The sequence below is a fragment of the Phyllobates terribilis genome, unplaced genomic scaffold (assembly GCF_046119375.1).
Source record: "Phyllobates terribilis strain yellow unplaced genomic scaffold, ASM4611937v1 Scaffold_8__6_contigs__length_399053987, whole genome shotgun sequence".
NCBI classification, from domain to species: domain Eukaryota; kingdom Metazoa; phylum Chordata; class Amphibia; order Anura; family Dendrobatidae; genus Phyllobates; species Phyllobates terribilis.
In genome coordinates, this window is record NW_027362768.1 from 145,234,392 (window position 1) to 145,255,503 (window position 21,112).

The 21,112-nt window shown below is 45.7% G+C and overlaps 1 protein-coding gene across 2 annotated transcripts in view; it reads left to right on the forward strand.

Moving 5' to 3' along the window:
- Positions 1-21,112, forward strand: part of LRP8 (LDL receptor related protein 8) — a 216,088-nt gene that overhangs the window by 172,740 nt on the left and 22,236 nt on the right. For both annotated transcript variants that reach the window (XM_073643442.1, XM_073643444.1), the window contains 3 exons: positions 17,356-17,724; positions 17,806-17,928; positions 18,460-18,588. In XM_073643442.1, the coding sequence (XP_073499543.1) occupies positions 17,356-17,724; positions 17,806-17,928; positions 18,460-18,588 (621 nt within the window). The remainder of the gene's footprint in view (positions 1-17,355; positions 17,725-17,805; positions 17,929-18,459; positions 18,589-21,112) is intronic.

Consider the following 21,112-nt stretch of genomic DNA (forward strand, 5'->3'; position numbering starts at 1 on the left):
TAACTTGTGACAGAATTGCCGGTGGTGCAGAGCTCACTGATACCAGCGCGGTCCTGTAATAGCAGCCAGCGGGGTAACAAGTCCGTTCATGACATTTCTTCTTGCTAAATCTTCCCTCATCACCTGTGCGTGATATTATTGAGAAGCGGAAGGAACCGCAGCTACTCAGCCATGAAGTGGAGACCCCGTAACGTTACAGAGCAGGGGGTCGAGTGCTGAGGAGCAGAAAAGTCACCATCGCTCTGCTGACTCCATAACTACAGAGTCCAGACCTCCTCTGGTATAACATCAGCACAAACGCTCCGCCCCCGCCGGGAGCTTCATGGCCGAGCAGCTGCATGCAGCCATACATCACCAAGCACAATGCGGAGCGTCGGATGGAGTGGTGTAAAGCAACCACAACTGGACTCTGAAGGAGACGTGTTCTGTGCAGTGACGGCTCACACTTCTCTATTTGACGTCTGATGGAGGAATCGGACAGCTGTGTGACTGTCAGGATGAACAATAAAAAAATGATATTGTGGTATAGTGTTAGCCAGAGAAATCGTTGTAAATAGTTTATGCCCAAAAATGACAAAAGTATTCCAGGAGTGATACCTTTATTGGCTAACAAGAAGAATTATGTTTGTAAGCTTTCAGAGCACAGAGGCTCCTTCTTCAGGCTCGTTTACAAATGAATTACTGAGTACCCACATATTACCAACAAATACAGTCCGCATACCCAACACAAATCAGGACTATAAGATCATGGATTTCTTACCTCCATCCTCCAATGTGATGTAAATGATATAATGTACAGGGTGTCCTGGAGGAAGCCATATTGGGGAAACTAAACAAAACTTAAAACTTCAAACGAGGATGAGTTTACACAGACACACAATTAAAAATGTACTGGACTCGCCTGTGGGTAAACATTTCTCTGGACCTGGACACTGTATGACAGATTTAAAAGTCTTAATACTGAAAGGTCATTTTAAGGACGACAGCGAGAGGAAACTCTGGGAATTCAAACTGATAAGGATGTTCAATTCTTTGACAATAGGCCTCAGTTTAACACCTTGATTTATGACTCCCTACATGGACACAGTTCACACCTCCACAAGACCAACTCCAGATCACTAAGCCTTCACTCCTACCACCTCTCCATCTGTAACAAAAACCTTAATTTGATTTCCTTGACTTATTTTTAGGAAGCTTCACCTCATACACCCTATGCACCCTGTTGTAATATCTCTTAAATGTTGTACTCTTGTCTCAGTAATTCATTTGTAAACTTGCCTGAAGAAGGAGCCTCTGTCCTCTGAAAGCTTACAAACCTCATTCTGGTTAGCCAATAAAGGTATCACTCCTAGAATACTTTTGTCATTTTGGGGTGATGTTGAAAACCTTCTTTAGGGAGAGCTTTGGAATAGACAGCAAAGGGTCTTCACATTGCCAGTGAGATTCAAATTAAAATAATTCATCGATGAAGGGAGGGAGATGAAATACATGCGACATGCAATTGTCAGCAGGTAGAGTCTTTTGTGTGAGGCAGGTAGTCTTTTCTGTGAGGCGGCTAAGATTCACCATATTTATTAGCTAGAGAAAGTGGAACTACAACCATTACATGCAATTGAAGAGGAAACCAAAATAGACCATCAGTGATAACACACTTCTCGTGGCCCAACATAAAATCTACTTGTCAAGGAACTCACAGGAAACCATAATCTTAGTCAGACTTTCAATGATGCAAGTTTTAAGCAAAGACTACAGACACACAAAAGCATATAATTGTTTCTAATTAATAATGAAGCCAGATATAAAATATTAACCATAACAGGGGCATAAAAGTATCTCCAGTGAATGTCAAGAGAATTTTACCCGCTGTACATGTGGGTGGAGAAGGGATAATGCTATCGGGGATGTTTTAAGGGGTCGGCTACCGCTCCCATAATTCTGGTGAAAGGAAATCTTAATGATTTAGCGTGCAAGACATTTTGGGTGAGTTTGGTGGGAAGAACATGGTGGCTGCACAGACCTCTGACCTCTACTCCATCCAACACCTTTTGGATGAAGCGGAACGGAGATGTTAAACGAGAGGTCCTGGTTTACCCTCATAAATGCTCTTCTGCATGAATGGGCAAATATTTTTCAAATCTTGTAGAAAGCCTTCCGAGAAGAGCGGGATCTGTTCTATCTGCAAAGGGACCAACTCCATATTAATATCTATAGATTTAGGATGGGATGTCCTAAAAGCTCCTGTAGGTGTAAAGTGGAAGGGGCACAATAATTTTGGTGATCATTCACTTTAGTCCTTATCAGTTGGGGTCCCTTTAGACGGACCGTCGGGCGGCACTTTACGATCAGCGATCTGTAAACTTTTACCGATCGGTGGTAGTTTAAATGCCTCTTTACACGGGCAGACCAAAATAAATGATGCGCCCTGAGCAAGAACGATGATCTTTCATGATGCATAAAAGATCATTTCACCCAAAGAACGAGCGTTTTTCTCGTTCATCGGGTGATCAGTTGCCTATTTACATGGCAAGATAATCATGAAACGTGCATTTTTAACAACTCATTCATGATTATCTTGCATTGTAAATGCCTCTTTAAAGTTTACTTTGTGGCTGAAAACAGCGAAACTTGGAACAAAGAAAAGTTGTCCATGATTTCTTATCTATGAAACCTCCTTGTTACTTTTATTTATTCTTGAGATTTTTCAAAGAATTTGCTGTTGTCTATTCAGTGGCCTTCACCTCCTGGGAATCCTAAATCCACATGATTAATTAGAACATTCCTTTCTCTGGGTACAGACTATTCTACATTATCTCTTGTGAAAATAGACATTTGAGGAGGAGGAGGAGGAAGAAAAATAATTGGTGTCTTGTGTAACAACATCCAAAAGGTTGCTGAAAAAAAGTCCGATAACACGGACACCAGTTTGATAACTGATAAATTTACACTTTTATTTTTTTCTTTTAAGTGGTTGAATGAGAGTAGACTGTGTGTGTTTTTGTTTTGGGTTTTTCTTAAAAATAGCACCTCTCTTGTGCACAGGCTGTGACTGGTATTGCAGCTCAGCTTGATGAAAACACATTTGGATATCGTTTTGTTTTATATATATGTTGTGCTAAATAGTTCCCTATGTTCTCGTTCACACAACAGTATTTTCGGTCCAGGTGCTGTCCGTGACAGAATCTGCGTGCACTAGTTTCTTCTATAAATCCATTCAAGTCTATAGGTGCCTAATTTCATAGGGAATTACCATGTTAACTAATTTCTTCCATTGGGAAAAAGGAGGAGTTCTGTCCCCCATCCATCCAAGAGCTGTCGCCTTCCTGGCCAGTAAGTGTTTCCCACAAAAAAAAAAATATGATTATGGTGAGACCGCAAGGACTCCTCAAAGATGGGCAGTATTAAAAAAAAAAAAGTTGTCACGTTGTGTACTATTAATTTCTTAAAAGTTAAAACGAAGGTTACTCTTAAAGAACCATTTTGATGGACTTGTAATCGGGAAAAAAGTGTACGTACGAATACTCGTTCCTGACTATCGGCAAACGCCCGACCGATGACCAAAACATCTCGTTGATTGGGTGCGATGATTTTTAGGCTTAGATAACATTATCAAATATCTGAATGCTGCAGGCCTCTTTTTCCACCCCAGGAACCAAAAATCTGTTTCGCAGGACTTGCTTCTTCAGACGATCTAGTACTTCTTTAAATTTACCATCACAAAGAAATGTATTGTCTTACTGGGGTTGTCTAAACTTTTCCTGGATGCAAAATCCTGGAGTATATTTGCTTGTAGAACTCAAACTGCTGAGGATTGATACTGTTGCTTGTCTTCCTAGGCCCTTTGATGTTCTTCACCTTCTGCATAAAATCTCTACCCATCTTCAGTCCCTTTGCTTCCTAGAAACTTAGCAGCCGGCTGGCACTTTTGACACACTGCTGGGCTTATTTCAAAACAATTATCCATTAAATGGCGCTGGAACATGTGACGCAACGTGAACAGGATTCGCCAATTGCACAAATCCGGATTCACAGCTTGGTAGAAGTAAAATGCAAAATATTATTTGTTCACCCATTTAGACCTTCACGATCATACATATGTGTGTCCATACATAGTTTGTGGCAGTTTTCACTATTGATTTCACCCTACACAAAAAGAGTAGAAAGGACAAAAAATGGTAATAAGCCCACAAATAGACCAATGTACTGTATATAAAAGTAAAGGCTCCTAAAATGTATATCACTGTAAAATAAGAGTCCAACAGTAATAGAATAACAAGTAATCTATACATAAGACTCCGTGAACTGAAGGAAACGTACCCATATAAAGTCCTCTCCTGCTGGAATGACTCCAGCCCCAGCACGTTTCGGCACACTGACTTTCTGTCCTAGATGTCCTCATGGAATAATGGCCGCAGGCCAGAGAGTCCCAGGTCGGAGACGGCTTTATTATAGATGATGTTGTACATTACAGGATTAGATTCACCGGTTTAGCAGCAAAGTATTTCTGCAAATTATCGTAACCTGCCGACCACTTTCTAATAATCACTTTTTTGGTTGCTTCACGCTCTACGAGTTGCTTGTGAGGATAAGCCGGGGTGATGGAGCAGAAACTAATGAGCAGCGTTCTCTGGATAGTGAGGAGCACAATGTGTCACGTTTCTCCTACAAATGTTTTTCTATTGTTGTGGATGTTCCAAAGAATCGATAAACTGCTGCAGCGAGAAATAGAAGCGCAAGACGATGGCGGTTCATGTGGATTGTGACCCAGCAAGATTGGCAAAAATACACCATTGAGATCATAAGTGGTGTCATTATGAAAGGAGTACTAGAGAATATCATGTGAGGAAGGACATGGTGCAGCACCTAAAAAGTACAAGTTCCTTCCAGTTCATTTCCTGTTATAGATAGAGACAGTCTGTTTTGTGGCAGCCCTATAAATAACAGGCAGGAAGCTGAGGTCTATGGTGCAGTCTGGATACTTGTGGTTGCGTCTATCTATCGTATATAATGTGTGTGTGTGTGTGTGTGTGTATGTATATACAGTACAGACCAAAAGTTTGGACACACCTTCTCATTTAAAGATTTTTATGACTTTGAAAATTGTACATTCACACTGGAGGCATCAAAACTATAATTCATAGTTTTGATGCCTTCAGTGTGAATGTACAATTTTCATAGTCATGAAAATACAGAAAAATCTTTAAATTAGAAGGTGTGTCCAAACTTTTGGTCTGTACTGTATATATATATTTTTTTTTTTACCGTGGAGTTACTACATTAGGATCAAAGTAACAACTATACGGTCTAATTTTGTATATTTTTTTTTCCTTTTTTTTTGTGTATTTTGACATCTGTCAAGCTTTTCCTGTTATTTCAAATGAGCATCATGATTATAGCGTCCCTTCTTGGCCATGTCAGACTGGGATGCCAAAGGCCCACCAGAAGTAAGCTGCAGGACCCCACTTTTCAGCAGCAGAAGTGAAGGAAGGGAGACACAGATCCATTACTTAGTGGGTAGGCGGAGCCCCATAGGATAGTTCACCTCAGATTAGAAAAAGTGACGACCGGCCCCTCCAGTATAAAGGCTCCTCCTACTCCCATGTTCTCCAGTCTTTTATCTGAGGTCTCCGAGGATAGTCGCTGCCTCGGCAGCTCCTCAGAAGAGTTTGTTTTTTTATATCCAGCGAGACCTGGACCCCCCGTGGTCTAGAGGTCTCAGCACTACTGAGACCCCTGACGGCTCTGTGTACCCCTTGAGGAGGTCCCCACAGAAGTCTGCCGGCCCCGGGGGATACAGGGCGCTCCCTGGCGGAGACGCACACCACATCTGGGGGTCCCTGCGTGTTCCGCCGTAGGGGGGAGCGAAGGGCCACGGCGCCACACATCCCTGAGGATCCCTGTGGCGTTCAGCCGGGTAAGTGCTCTTTTTCATAAGAGTGCCTTAACGGCTGCGGCTGCAGCCGCCGTTTCTATAAGTGTGACTGCCTGTGTGTTTTTGTCTATTGCAGACGCTGCCTTTACTGGGGAGCAGAGACGGAGGCCAGTAATGTTTATATGTGGCCCCGCATTGCTTAGCTTCCTGCCGTGTTTCAGGCAGGAACCTTTTTGTATTAGCGCACGCTTTTTCTTTTCTTGCTTCCTGCCTTCATAGAGGCAGGAAGCTCTCTGTCCAGCGCGCTTTTGCTTGAATAGCGCGGGCTCTGTCGTGGGGGCGTGGCTTAGTGGGGGTGTGGCTTAGTGGGGGCGTGGCTTAGCGTCTCCTGGCTTCCTGCCATCATATCTCAGGCAGGAAGCTCTTGGTTTGGGCGCGCGCTGTGTCAGTCCCTGCTTCTCCTCCGGCTTCCGTGTTCCATCGGGCACCTCCTGCTCTCTGCTCCCCGTCCACCGCCACACACTCAGGAGGAGCGGTCGCCGCGGTATCGGTGAGTTCCCTCTGCCTTTGGCAGAGGTTCCCTGACAGCGTTTTTCACTTTGGCTAACCTGCTTGGGAGACATAGTGAGCGCTACCACTTCTCTTTTGGAACTATTTCCTTCGCTGACCTTAGTAGGCAGTGTAGTATTTTAGTTGCAGTGATATTAACCCCTTCTGAACAGGATGATTCTTTAGGGTTGTTTTGCTTTTCCTGGGGAAACACCTTGTGTTTGAGGGCGCTTCTCCCAGTTGATTAAGTTAAATTATTTGCTCTGCAGCTCTGGGGTAGCTCTCGCTAAGGGTGAGCTTTAACCCTTCAGAGCTTGAGGCATATAAGAAGAAAAAAAAAAAAAAAAAGAGTTTTGAAAACAGGCTGTGCATCTTTCACACTTTTATTTGCCATCCTTTAACATCCTGGCATCTGGTGTGGGTGGCATGTCGGATCAGGGGCCTGGGAGTGCGGACCGCTCTCCTGATCCGTTCCAGGTTCGGTCACACGCATCTGATACACCCAGGCCTTCAACGACGTCAAGTTCGACCCTCAGTGATGTTAAGGTGGAGGCGCTCACTCGCTCCATTGATAGTCTTTCTAGTCTCCTGGGTCAGTGGGTGTCAGCTAGATCGCATCCGACGCCACGAGGTAAAAAGCGCCGCAGGACTGTGGTGGCATTGTCTTCCCCGCATAGCGCATCAGAGGCTTCGGATTCACCAACGAGTTCGGTTGATGAAATCTCTGATTCCGAGGAAGAGGATCGACAGGGTCGCTCTGTTTCACTTTCAGGCCGCGTAGATGTGCTTATTAAGAACATGCGGGAAGTGTTACAGCTGTCTGAAGAGCCGACAAAACCGTCTAGGTCGGCCCGGCTGTATCAGGAAACGCGCCATGCTCGTTCGATATTACCTGCGCATGAGGAACTTAACGAGGCAGTGGAGAAGGAGCGCCGGTGCCCGGATAAACGCTTCCAGGGGATGCGGATTTTTGATGCTCTGTATCCCTGCGCCAAGGAGATGGTCACTAATTGGGTTCCCTCTCCTAAGGTGGATAAATCTCTGTCTCAGCTGACCAAGTCTTCCCTGCTTCCTGTTAAAGGAAGAGCCAATCTTCAGGATCCTCTGGACAGGAGATCGGAGTCAGCAGCGAAATCCATCTATGAAGCCGCGGGTCATGGTTTCCGAGCGGCCTTGGGGGCCATGTGGGTCGGTGAGGCTTCTCTGTGGTGGTTGGATCAGCTGCGGGCGGCATGGCAGGATGGGACTTCGCGTTCAGAAGTAGAAAGACTTTTTCAGCTGATGGAAGAAGCTATGTGTTATGGCAGGGATGCAGTACTGGACACTACTTCAGTTCTGTCCAGGGCTCAAGCTTCGGCCGTCACAATTTGAAGAGCACTGTGGCTTAAACAGTGGACCGGAGATGCAGTATCCAAACAGGGGTTGCTCAGTCTGGCATATAAGGGCGGTCAGCTTTTTGGTTCGGACCTTTCGGAACTGATTGCCAAAGCTAAGGATGTTACCCTGCCCAGTAGAGGTCTTCGGTCCTTTCGGACCAGGGGACGATTCGGTCAACCTTCTTGGAGATCGGGTCGTCCCAAGGTCCTCCGGCAGATCCTCCCAGAGATCTCGTACTCCTTGGAAGCAACAGTCCCGTCAGGACAGACGGGAGGTTGATAAAAAGTCCGCTAAGGCTGACGCCAGGGATCCCCCCGAGGGCTCTCGGGTGGGAGGTCGTCTGCTACAATTCGGGTCGATTTGGACATCCCACATAGCAGACGCCTGGGTGACGCAGGTTATGTCGGCAGGCTATTTCATAGAGTTTCATTCTCTACCTCCAGACAGGTTTCGTCAGACATGCATTCCATCCGTGCCAAGGCTGGCTGCCGCACTGTTACAGGAGGTCGACTCTCTTACAGCAGGGTGTGGTGGTTCAGGTTCCTCCGGAAGACCAGGGAAGGGGTTTTTACTCCAACCTTTTTGTGGTCCCCAAAAAGGAGGACAAGTTTCGCCCGGTGCTGGATCTCAGAGATTTGAATATTTACGTCCGGACACGGAAGTTCCGCATGGAGTCTCTCCGTTCGGTAGTAGCGACTCTGTCGCAGTACGATTTCTTGGTGTCGATCGACATCCGCGACGCCTATTTGCATATCCCTATCGGCAGAGCTCACCAGCGTTTTTTGCATTTCGCTATAGGTCAAGCCCATTACCAGTTTCTGGCCCTGCCATTCGGGTTGGCCTCAGCACCCAGGGTTTTTACAAAGATTCTGGCTCCTCTCATGGCGCTTCTTCGAAGACAGGGGGTTACGATCCTCCCCTACCTGAACGACCTGTTCATAGTGTCGCCCACAGAAGAGGAGGCGATAACGGCTCGCGATCTCTCCCTTCAGTACCTGATGGACTTCGGGTGGCTGATCAATTGGAAGAAATCGTCATTGGAACCAGCACAGTCCATTCTTTTCCTGGGGTTGCAGTTCGATACAGTTCGGGCAGTTGTGTCTCTGTCTCCTGTCACAGACGAACCTTTGTCTTCTGGTCCAGGCTATGAGGTCGGCGTTGTCAGTGTCCCTTCGGGAATGCATGCGCCTTCTGGGTCAAATGGTGGCAGCTATGGAAGCAGTACCATTTGCACAATTTCATTCCTGGGATCTCCAAAATCTTATTCTGACCCATTGGGATCGATCGCTGACTTCTCTGGATCGCTCGGTCGTTATCTCCCGCAGGGTGCGAGAGTCTCTTGGATGGTGGTTACGTCCAGAGACTCTATCCCTGGGGAAATCCTTCCTTCTCCCGAGGTGGTCGGTGATTACCACCGATGCCAGCCTGACGGGCTGGGGGGAGTTTGGAACGACCTCTGGGTTCAGGGGGTCTGGTCGCCAGAGGAGTCGTCTCTCCCGATCAACATTTTGGAGTTGAGAGCAATATTTCTCTGCCTCCAACATTGGACGGTCTTGTTGAGCGGTCTGCCGGTCCGGATCCAGTCGGAAAATGCGACGGCTGTCGCGTACATCAACCATCAAGGCGGGACGAGGAGTTCCAGTCTCATGACGGAGGTCTCTCGGATCCTGGTCTGGGCCGAGTCCAGAGTTCCAGCAATCTCTGCAATTCACATCCCAGGGGTGTTGAATATCTCGGCGGACTTCCTCAGTCGCGAGCAGGTGGACCCTGGGGAATGGAGTCTCCATCCAGAAGTGTTTTCACTGCTGTGTTCCCGTTGGGGGACTCCTCAGGTGGACTTGATGGCATCCAGGCTTAACGCCAGGCTTCCGACGTTCATGTCCAGGTACAGGGACCCGGAGGCTGTGGCGGTAGATGCTCTAGTGGCCCCGTGGGGTCAGTTCAAGCTGATCTATGCGTTTCAGTCGATATCCTTACTTCCTCTGGTGATCGGACAGATCAAACTCGAAATGGTATCAATAATTCTGATCGCACCAGATTGGCCGCGGAGGACATGGTATTCGACGCTGGTGTCTCTTCAGGCGGCGCCTCCGTTTCCGCTGCCCCTTCGCCCGGACTTGCTTACCCAGGGGCCCATTCGTCATCCGGACCTGAGGTCTCTTCGTTTGACGGCGTGGCTCTTGAGACTGAGATCTTGACCCGTCGCGGTTTTTCGCCCGAGGTCATTGCTACCTTGCGGGCGGCCAGGGGTCCAGCTACGTCTAGGATTTATCACAGAACTTGGGAGTCTTTCTATTCATGGTGTTCTGGATCTTCAAGAAACCCGAGGGTTTTTTCCATCCCTAACTTCTTGGCTTTTCTGCAATATAGTTTGGCAGTTAGTACTGTGCGGGGTCAGGTATCTGCACTATCCGCACTTTTTAGAAAGGCTATTGCCTCACGCAGGGATGTGCGTTCTTTTTTTCGCGGAGTCGCACGTCCGTTTCCGCCGCGGAGGGCAGTTGTGGCTCCGTGGCGGCTTAATCTAGTCCTGGAAGCCCTTCAGCATAGGCCTTTTGAGCCTATGGATTCTGCTAAACTTTTGTTACTTTCTTGGAAGGTGGCCTTCTTGGTGGCAGTCACCTCTTTGAGAAGGGTGTCGGAGTTGGCGGCACTATCTTGCTCGCCTCCTTTTCTGGAATTCTTTCCGGATCGCGTGGTGCTTCGTACCCGTGAAGATTTTTTACTTAAGGTAGTGTCACAATTCCACATTAATCAGGACATTGTGTTGCCTTCTCTTTGTCCAAAACCTAAGAATCCAAGGGAGCGGGCCTTGCACTCGTTGGACTTAGTGCGGGCATTGAAGTTCTATCTTACAATCACACAAGGTTTTCGGAAGTCTGACTCTTTTTGTGATTCCGGCTGGTCATCGGTGTGGTCAACGTGCTTCCAAGGACACGATAGCTCGGTGGATCCGTTCGGCTATCCTGGAAGCGTACCGGCTCAAGGGCGAGCCTTGTCCGGTTAAAGTTCAAGCTCATTCCACGAGAGCCATTGGCTCATCGTGGGCTTTTCGTCAGGGGGCCTCGGCAGCGCAGCTCTGCCGGGCGGCCACCTGGCGCTCCGTTCACACCTTTACTAAGTTTTATAGAGTGGACGTGAGTGCTTCCGCTGATGCGGCCTTGGGACGCAGGGTCCTGCAGGCGGCGGTAGTTTAAGTTATCTCTTTATTGTTTATTTTTTCTTTATTCAGCGCGGTTTGCGCTCTTGCCTAAGTTGTTGGGGTGTGGGAGATTCTGCCACTATTTCCCACCCTTAAGGGAGGTACTGCTTTAGGACGTCCCACTAAGTAATGGATCTGTGTCTCCCTTCCTTCCCTTCTGCTGCTGAAAGTCTGATTTTGGTAAGAACTTACCTGTAAAATCCTTTTCAAGGAAGGAAGGGAGACACAGCACCCTCCCATGGCAGAAGTGTTTTTTTTGTGTTTCTAGATGCAGCGCGTCTCCTTCCTGATGTCAATCTTCTGGACTGGGTTTAGCGCTCTACGGCTCTTCTTCCAGTTTCGCCAGCTCTACACAGTTGTCAGGTCCAGTGAGGTATGCCTAGGACTGTGTGTTTCTATTACATAACCTGTTCAGAAAGGGATGTGTTGTTTGCTCTTCCTTAGCTTGTGTACGGACTGGAGAACATGGGAGTAGGAGGAGCCTTTATACTGGAGGGGCCGGTCGTCACTTTTTCTAATCTGAGGTGAACTATCCTATGGGGCTCCGCCTACCCACTAAGTAATGGATCTGTGTCTCCCTTCCTTCCTTCGCTGAAAAGGATTTTACAGGTAAGTTCTTACCAAAATCCGACTTTCAGCTACATGCAAATGTGACATTATCCTCAATCACAAGTTTATATAACAGTGAACTGGGTAGATTGTTAGATGAATAAGATGCTGCCTTTGTCTGTACATAGTGATTCATGAATATTGTGCCAAGTACTGCTCATATAAGAGGGTGGTGGGGCCCACCGGAGGATTCTCCTGTGGGCCAGTCCAAGCCTGCTTGGTGAGGTTATTAAAATTCTTCTTTGCGCCTTTGACCATTGCTGAGGAGTATAGTGCAGAAAAGTCACTAACGCTCTGCTGACTCCATAACCGCAAAGTTCAAACCTCTTATGGTAGTAATGTTGACACAAAAACTGCTCCCCACTGGACCGTCAGGACATGGGTTTCCATGGCTGCATGAAGCCGTACATCACCAAGCACAATGCCGAGCGTCGGATGGAGTAGTATAAAGCCGCCACCACTAGACTCTGGAGGAAACTTAGTGTGATCCGTCACTGCACAGAATATCTGGCATCTGATGGATGGGTCTGGGTATGGTCAACACCATGGGAATGTTACCTGCCTAACTGCATTGTGCCCGCTATAAGGTTTGGTGAAGGAGGGATCAGGGGTTGACCTCATTGTTCACTTGAAGGGAAATTTTAATACTTAAGTATACAAAATACACTGCTTAAAAAATAAAGGGAACACTCCGATAACACATCCTAGATCTGAGTGAATGAAATATTATCATTGAATACTTTGTTCTGTGCAAAGTTGAATGTGCTGACAACAAAATCACAGAAAATCATCAATGGAAATCAAATTTATTAACCAATGGAGGCCTGGATTTGGAGTCACTCCGAAAATTAAAGTGGAAAAACTCACTACAGGCTGATCCAACTTTGATGTAATGTCCTTAAAACAAGTCCAAATGAGTCTCAGTATTGTGTGTGGCCTCCACGTGCCGGTATGACCTCCCTACAATGCCTGGGCATGCTCCTGATGAGGTTGCGGATGGTCTCTTGTGGAATCTCCTCCCAGACCTGGACTAAAGCATCCGCCAACTCCTGCACAGTCTGTGGTGCAACGTGACATTGGTGGATGGAGCGAGACATGATGTCCCAGATGTGTTCAATCGGATTCAGGTCTGGGGAACGGGTGGGCCAGTCCATAGCTTCAATGCCTTCATCTTGCAGGAACTGCTGACACACTCCAGCCACATGAGGTCTGGCATTGTCATGCATTAGGAGGAACCCAGGGCCAATCGCACCAGCATATGGTCTCACAAGGGGTCTGAGGATCTCATCTCAGTACCTAATGGCAGTCAGGCTACCTCTGGAGAGCACATGGAGGGCTGTGCGGGCCTCCAAAGAAATGCCACCCCACACCATTACTGACCCACTGCCAAACCGGTCATGCTGAAGGATGTTGCGGGCAGCAGATCGCTCTCCACGGCGTCTCCAGACTCTCACGTCTGTCACATGTGCTCAGTGTGAACCTGCTTTCATCTGTGAAGAGCACAGTGGTGACTTTGCCAATCCTGGTGTTCTGTGGCAAACGCCAAGCGTCCTGCATGGTGTTGGGCTGTGAGCACAACCCCCATCTGTGGACATCGGGCCCTCATCCCACCCTCATGGAGTCGGTTTCTAACCGTTTGTGCAGACACATGCACATTTGTGGCCTGCTGGAGGTCATTTTGCAGGGCTCTGGCAGTGCTCCTCCTGTTCCTCCTTTCACAAAGGCGGAGGTAGCGGTCCTGCTGCTGGGTTGTTGCCCTCCTACTGCCCCGTCCACATCTCCTGGTGTACTGACCTGTCCTTGGTAGTGCCTCCAGCCTCTGAACACTATGCTGAGAGACACAGCAAACCTTCTTGCCACAGCTCGCATTGAAGTGCCATCCTGGATGAGCTGCACTACCTGAGCAACTTCTGTGGGTTGTAGAGTCCGTCTCATGCTACCACGAGTGTGAAAGCACAACTAACATTCAAAAGTGATCAAAACATCAGCCAGAAAGCATTGGTGCTGAGATGTGGTCTGTGGTCCCCTCCTGCAGAACCGCTCCCTTATTGAGGGTGTCTTGATAATTGCCAATAATTTCCATCTATTTTCTATTCCATTTGCACAACAGCATGTGAAATTGATTGTCAATCAGTGTTGCTTCCTAAGTGGACAGTTTGATTTCACAGAACTTTTATTTACTTGAAGTTATATTCTGTTTAAGTGTTCCCTTTATTTTTTTGAGCAGTGTATTTTGGACAATTGTAAATTCATGCTTTGTGGGAACAGTTTGAGGGAGGCACCTTTCTGTTCCCCATGACTGTGCCCAGTGCACAAGGTCCATAGACACAGTTGGGGGTGTTTGGTGGAAGATGATGACCGCACAGAGCCCGGACCTCAGCCCCATCCAACACCTTAGGTATTAATTAGATTGGAGATTGTGATCCCGGCCTCTCCCCAACATCAGGGTCTGACTTCACAAATGCTCTTCTGGATGAAGGGACAAAGATTTCCAAAATCTCCCAGAAGGGAAACCTCTTTTTTTTTTTTTTTTTTTAAATCTGCAAAGTGGGGACAAACTCCATATTAATGTCTATGGATGTAGAATGGATTGTCATAAAAGCTCCTGTAGGTGTAATGTGTACAGGCTCCAATACTTTTTGTATATTTTTCTTTTACTTATTTGACATCAGCCTGTTGTGCAGCGATGTAGAACGACTGCGATCACTCACTTTAGTCCATACGAGTTTGTTTTTTTTTGGTTGAAAAAAGGAAATTGGGGAAAAAGTTAATCTAGATTTTTCCTCTATGGAGCCTCCTCTTGATGTTTTTGTTTTGCAGAAAAGGAGTCCAAAGAGCAAAGAATTTTACTTGTTTATTCAGTGACTTTAATAAATCCTTCTATTTTAATTCGAACATTTCTTTCTCCGAGTGCTGACTATTCCACCTGATCTCTTATGGAAATAGACATTTATGGAGAAGGAAGAAAAATAATTGGTGTTCTGTGTAATCACATCAATGTCTGAGAAAAGGGACACCAGATTGATTACTGAAAAATGTACCTTTTTTTTTTTTTTTTTTTTTTTTTAAAGTGGTTGGACGAGAGTAGAGATTTTTTTAAAGAATGTCGCCACTCCTGTGCATAGACAGTGACTGGTATTGCAGCTCTGATCTATTCATCAAGACCCTTTAAAGTGAATTTGAATACAATTGGCAATATTTAGCATAACAATAATATAATATCCAGAGGATAATATCGAGCGGGTGATCAGATGATGATGCTTTGGATATCAGATCAGTAACTTCTTGGAAAATTACTTTGCTGAGCTCCTAAATTTCTTTCTTTCCTGCTTGTGGTTTCTGCCCGAATCATGTGTTGCTTAATAAGAAAACATCTGCCAAGTGTAGGAATACATCATTAATTCCGAAATGAAACTTTAGTTCTGGCAAAAAAAAAAAAGAAGTGCATAGTACAAGGTGGAGGCACAATTCTGCTCGTATCCCTTTTTATCTATTGAATTTGTATATCCGAAAAAATTCCCTGGGGAGAGTTAAAGGGGTATTCCCATCTGCAAGATCCTATCCTAATATGTAGTAGGTGTAGTAATAATAATAATATTAATATAATATTAGCAAATACCGCCAATTAGAAATGTAGTATAGTTTTTCTGATTCACTGTCTTTCCTCATGTACAGGTATTGCAGGATCTTAGGTATCCATGGTTACGACCACTAGCAACTAGCTGTCATTATATCAGTGGTCGTAACCATGGATATCTAAGGTCCTGCAAAGCCTGCACATGAGGAAGGAGACATAGCGAATCAGAAAAAGTATACTACTGTACATTTCTAATTGGAGGTATTTGCTAATATTATATCTACTACATATTGGGATAGTATTTTAGAGATGGGAATACACCTTTACAGCCCTTTTTAGATGGGCAAATAATCGGGAACCAAATGATCGTGTGAATGCTTGTTCCCAATTATCAGCCTGTTTAGACAGGCCGGCAAACGCATGTTGGCAAAACAGTCATTGACTGGCTGCGATGATTTTTATGCAAGCGTCATAATCGGCAGCAATTTGTCCCGTGTAAACAGGACGTGCTGCCGATAACATGGTATTTTATGCGCACAAAACAATGGTATTAATGATCATTTTGTGTTCATAGCATTTTGATTAATTTGTCTAGCTTGTATATAACCAATCAGCAGTACATCATATCTGTACTTTTGCACAAATGCAAAATAAAAGCAAGCTTGGTCTCCCACAAGTTAAATCTGATTTTGATCAGGGCTGTGGAGTCGGTAAGCCAAACGTCCGACCAGGGCCGGCTCCAGGTTTTTGTGGGCCCTGGGCGAAAGAGTCTCAGTGGGCCCCTTTAACACATACCACGATTCATGGTGCAAAGATACTGCAGAGAAATATATATATATATAGTACAATGCCGAAGATTTCACTTCTTACATTACATGAGTGATATCTATTGTAAATTCCACAATAGCTCAGGACCAGTGAATCGCTCCATACAGAATACTTGCCCCTATAAAATACCCCATACAGGATACTGGCCCCCATATAATGCTCCATACAGGATACTGGCCCCCATATAACGCTCTATGCAGGCTGTGCCCCCCACATAATGCCTCATGCAGGCTGTTCCCCCCACATAATGCCTCACGCAGGCTGTCCCCCCCCCCCTTATAATGCCTCATGCAGGCTGTTCCGCTCACATAATGCCTCACGCAGGCTGTCCCCCCCCCCCCCCCATATAATGCCCCATGCAGGCTGTTCCCCCCCATATAATGCCCCATGCAGGATGTCACCCCCCTTATAATGCCCCATGCAGGATGTCACCCCCCTTATAATGCCCCATGCAGGATGTCACACCCCCCCTCCTTATAATGCCCCATGTAGGATGTCACACACCCTCTTTTAACGCCCCGTGCAGGGGCATTTATTATATATTTTAAGAGTCGGTCCATTTTATACCGACCACCAAAATGGACACCGACTCCACGACTCCGACTCCACAGCCCTGATTTTGATGCACACATCAGTCTATGTCCTGCAACTCTCATGCTCTTTATCATCTTTGAGTGAGTCAGCATTCAGCCAGCACTATGGGAGCAGGAACTTTCTTTACCTCTGGCATACATTTCTTATGCTTTTAGGCAGTGCCTCCACCTCTGTTATGCCCATGTGCAGAGTTTAGACAGAAGATGATCTCCTCCTCTTATTGTAATTCATGTTGACATCTCGGTTACCAAAGACAGGTTGCATATGACAGGTAGTGGACCACAAATTAGACAGAAGGGAAACAGCTATTTTCGGCAATTTGTAGTCGTTTTTTTTTTTGCTATTGAGACATTTTTAATTTTAAGTTATATGCAAATTGTCTAACTTTTTTTTTATTATTTTTTATCAACTGAGGTGAAGTTGATAGGACAGAGAGTACTTGGCTGGTTCTGCAGCTGCCACTGGACAGAGCTTGGGATCTTACTGCTGATACATTGAAGCTGTTTTTTTTTTTAAGTGTTTTTGGTGAATAAATCTAACTTTAGAAATATGTACTGTAGACGTTGTATATGTAATCTGCCTGAAAAATGCACCAAGAAAAGCTACTATTTGCTGTGCTTTACACTTAGCGTTTTTACTGTCAAGAGTCAAGGTTTTGGCTGCAGTAAAAAAAAAAAAAAAAAAGTTGCAAAAAAAAAAAAAAAAAAAAGCCATGTGTGAACAGGTCTCTGTTCTTCTCTTATTTTGCAGGTTGCCCGCGTGGCGAGTTCCAGTGCAGCAATAAGTTCTGTGTCTCTGCAAGCTTCGTGTGTGACTGCGTCGATAACTGTGGTGACGGTAGCGATGAGCAGGATTGCGCCTTAGTCACTTGTAAATCGGGACAGTTCCGCTGCGGAAAGGGTGCGTGCATCCCCGAAAAGTGGGTATGTGATGGACAAGCCGATTGTGCGGACCAGTCAGATGAATCTGAGGATCGCTGTGGTCTGAAGAGTCAGCCGCAGGCGGTTACCCTGTGTGGCGCCCAGGAGTTCAGATGCGGCAATGGCAAATGTGTTCACCTGAGCTGGAGGTGCGACGGCGACCAGGACTGTAAAGACAAGTCCGATGAGAAGGATTGCCGTGAGTATTCTATTTATGGGGAAAGGGATATGCAAGAATCTGATTATAATTACATTAATCTGCACTTTTCTGCTCTCACAGCCATGGTGTCCTGCCGCCCGGATGAGTTTCAGTGTGGAGATGGCTCCTGTGTGTATGGGATGTATCAGTGTAATGGCGTCAGAGATTGCCTCGATGGCAGCGATGAGACGGGATGTCGCACTGGTAATCCAGTTTATTTGCATTTATACATGAGCAAAGCTAACCTTTTCCTTTAAGAGGTTGTCCACTGCTGGGGACACTTTATTTTATCCTAAATGCATAGGGCTAAAAATATTCTTTGCAATTTGGTTTAGTTATAAATCTTGCACCATTTGCCTTCTACAGCCTCTGTGCCGCACTGTGCATTGCCGGCTGCAGAATGAGTTCTCTAAATATGAGTCAGTGATTGACAGAGGGGATCAATCAGCGGCTCTGCACCTCCACAGGTACACTGCAGCTGCGGCCATCATATTACGTGGACATTTGTCATCACTGTCCCCATTAGGGCTGGTGGTGAATGTGGTCGCCTTGAAATCCTGTAGGATTGGTGGTTTGGCGACCGTCATGTTGAGGTCGCATTCACTTGCATGTCGCAACGCAACCACATTCATTGGACGTTGATTGCATAACAGTGTTGAAAAGTTACATTTTACCCAACTTCACAAAAACTAAGACTAGTCGTATTGTAACAGTAATACTGATTTCCCCTTGCAGCAGTGGAAGCGCCGTGCGATGCAGAAGGAACATTTCAGTGCAAAAGCGGAGAATGTATTGACATTCGGAAAGTGTGTGACTCTCGTCAGGACTGCCGGGACTGGTCTGATGAACCGCTGAATGAGTGCGGTGAGTTTCTTCCCCAATGTTTCCTCTTTGCACAAGTTTCCTGTGCTGATTGTACAGACGTCTGATACTTCCAGATGCGCAGAACACTAGTTGGATCCTACAGCAGCTCTATGCTCACGGGACCTGGCAGCCGCCCTGGATATCATTTACACACTAAGCCAACCTCATGTAATAGTAATGTGTTGATTTTCTGTAAACTTGGATCCCCGTTCTCATTAAGCTTTAATAACGCAAACAGAACTTCAGCTTTTCGGCTCCCTGAGCACAAACCCACTGAGCTCCAAGTGTCGCAACGACCTACATGTAGTAACTAGGAATTACTGACTGTGTACACGGATTTACAAATTAAAGGGAACCTGCCACTAGGTTCATGCTGCCCAAACCACAGGCGGCATTGGAGCCAGGTAACATGATGCGGCGTCTCAGAGAAAGCAGTTTGGAAATCCAGCCAGGTACGATAGGAAGTGATCTGACTAGTCAAATAATGTCCCCTATCTGCTTCTCCCTACCCAGTTTCATTTGACAGTTCTCTCGTGTGTACATAGGGAGAGACCTGTCAGTCAATTGGCATGGAGTCAGGTCTCTCTCCATCGCTCCCGGTCGGCTTTTTAAACTGTTTTCTCTGAAATTCTGCAGCGTTTCAGCGTAAAACATAACTGGCTGCAACTGAGAAGTTGGCGCTGATTGATGCCGCCCGTGGTTTGAGCCCCAGGAATCTGATGACCGCTATATTGTAAGAGAACCGGTCATCTCTCCTGACACACCTGTTTTAGAAAATACTTGTGTTGCCAACAAAATAACAATTCTGGGGAAACTTTTCTTAGAAATATACGTTGTGGTTATTCCTCCAGCAAATGTATGAATAAGTTAACAGCTGGATGTTGACATTTTCCTGATCATTGAAGTGTCCCTAAACAAACTAAGCTTCTTTTTATTATTATTCTTATTTCATTAAGTGCCAGTTACTCTTCATCCTTCAGTCATTGCAAAGTTCTGACTCTTTTTGCTTCCTTCTCTCCCAAACACCGTGCTGCAGATGCTCAGTTAATGCTCCTTTAGAAGCTGCTTTCATCTGCTGCTTAGCAAACATATCTAAACTGTATTCAACCAATCAGTGTACAGGACTTTCCCTGTCACTGCTGTACTGAGATAGGAGAATTCCCATACACCGACTGTTTAAATTTAAAGTTTAGTTACTCTTTAACCCCTTCGCAACCCTGGGATTTTCTGTTTTTGCATTTTCGTTTTTTGCTCCCCTTGTTCCCAGAGCCATAGCGTTTTTATTTTTTGGTCAGTATGGCCGTGTGAGGGCTTATTTTTTGTGGGACGAGTTGTAGTTTTAAACGCCATTACTGGTTTTACCATATCTTGTACGGGAAAACGGGAAAAAAATTCCAAGTGCGGTAAAATTTCAAAAAAAGTGCAATACCACAGATGTTTTTTTTTTTACAATTTTTTTTAACACGTTCACTGAATGCTAAAACTGACCTGCCATTATTATTCTCCAGGTCATTACGAGTTCGTAGACACCAAACATGTACAGGTTCTTTTTCATTTAAGTGGTGAAAAAAAATTCCAAAGTTTGGTTAAAAAAAAAAAAAAATAGCGCCATTTTCTAAGACCTGTAGCGTCTCCATTTTTCGGGATCTGGGGCCGGGTGAGGGCTTATTTTTTGCGCACCGAGCTGAAGTTTATATTGATACCATTTTGGGGTAGATCCAATGTTTTGATCGCCCGTTATTGCATTTTACTGCAATGTTGCGATGACCAAAAAACGTAATTCTGGCGTTTAGAATTTTTTTTCTCGTTATGCCGTTTACCGATCGGATTAATGCTTTTTTTATATTGATAGATCGGGCGATTCTGAACGCGGCGATACAAAATATGTGTATGTAGTTTTTTTTTAATAATTTTATTTTGAATGGGACGAAAGGGGGGTGATTTAAACTTTTTTATATTTTTTTAATTTTTTTATTTTTAAAAACATTTTTTTTTCACTTTTTGCATGCTTCTATAGTCTCCATAGGAGACTAGAAGCAGCACTTGTCTGATCGCCTCTGCTACATAGAGGTGATGAGCAGATCGCCTCTATGTAGTAGAAATGCTCCTGTGCTATGAGCGCCAACCACTAGGTGGCGCTCATAGCGACCAGCTCATGACAACTGCAGGCGTCTGCTGCAGACCCTGGGTTGTCATGCCCACCCATCGGTGACCTGCGATCACGTGACGGGGTCACCGATGGGCAGGGTAAGTGACGCGCTTCCTGCGCGGCGATGTTAAATGCCGCTGTCAGAGATTGACAGCGGCATTTAACATGTTAACAGCCGCGGGTGGATCGCGATTCCACCCGCGGCTGTTGCGGGCACATGTCCGCTGTAATAATCAGCTGACATGTGCCCGGTTCAGTGCGGGCTCAGCATCGGAGCCCTCACTGTACCGGGGGATTACAGCCTGTGCGTACTAATAAGGCACAGGCTGTAAAGTGGTTTTAAAACAGCCACGATTTCTCTGTCTAAAAAAAAAA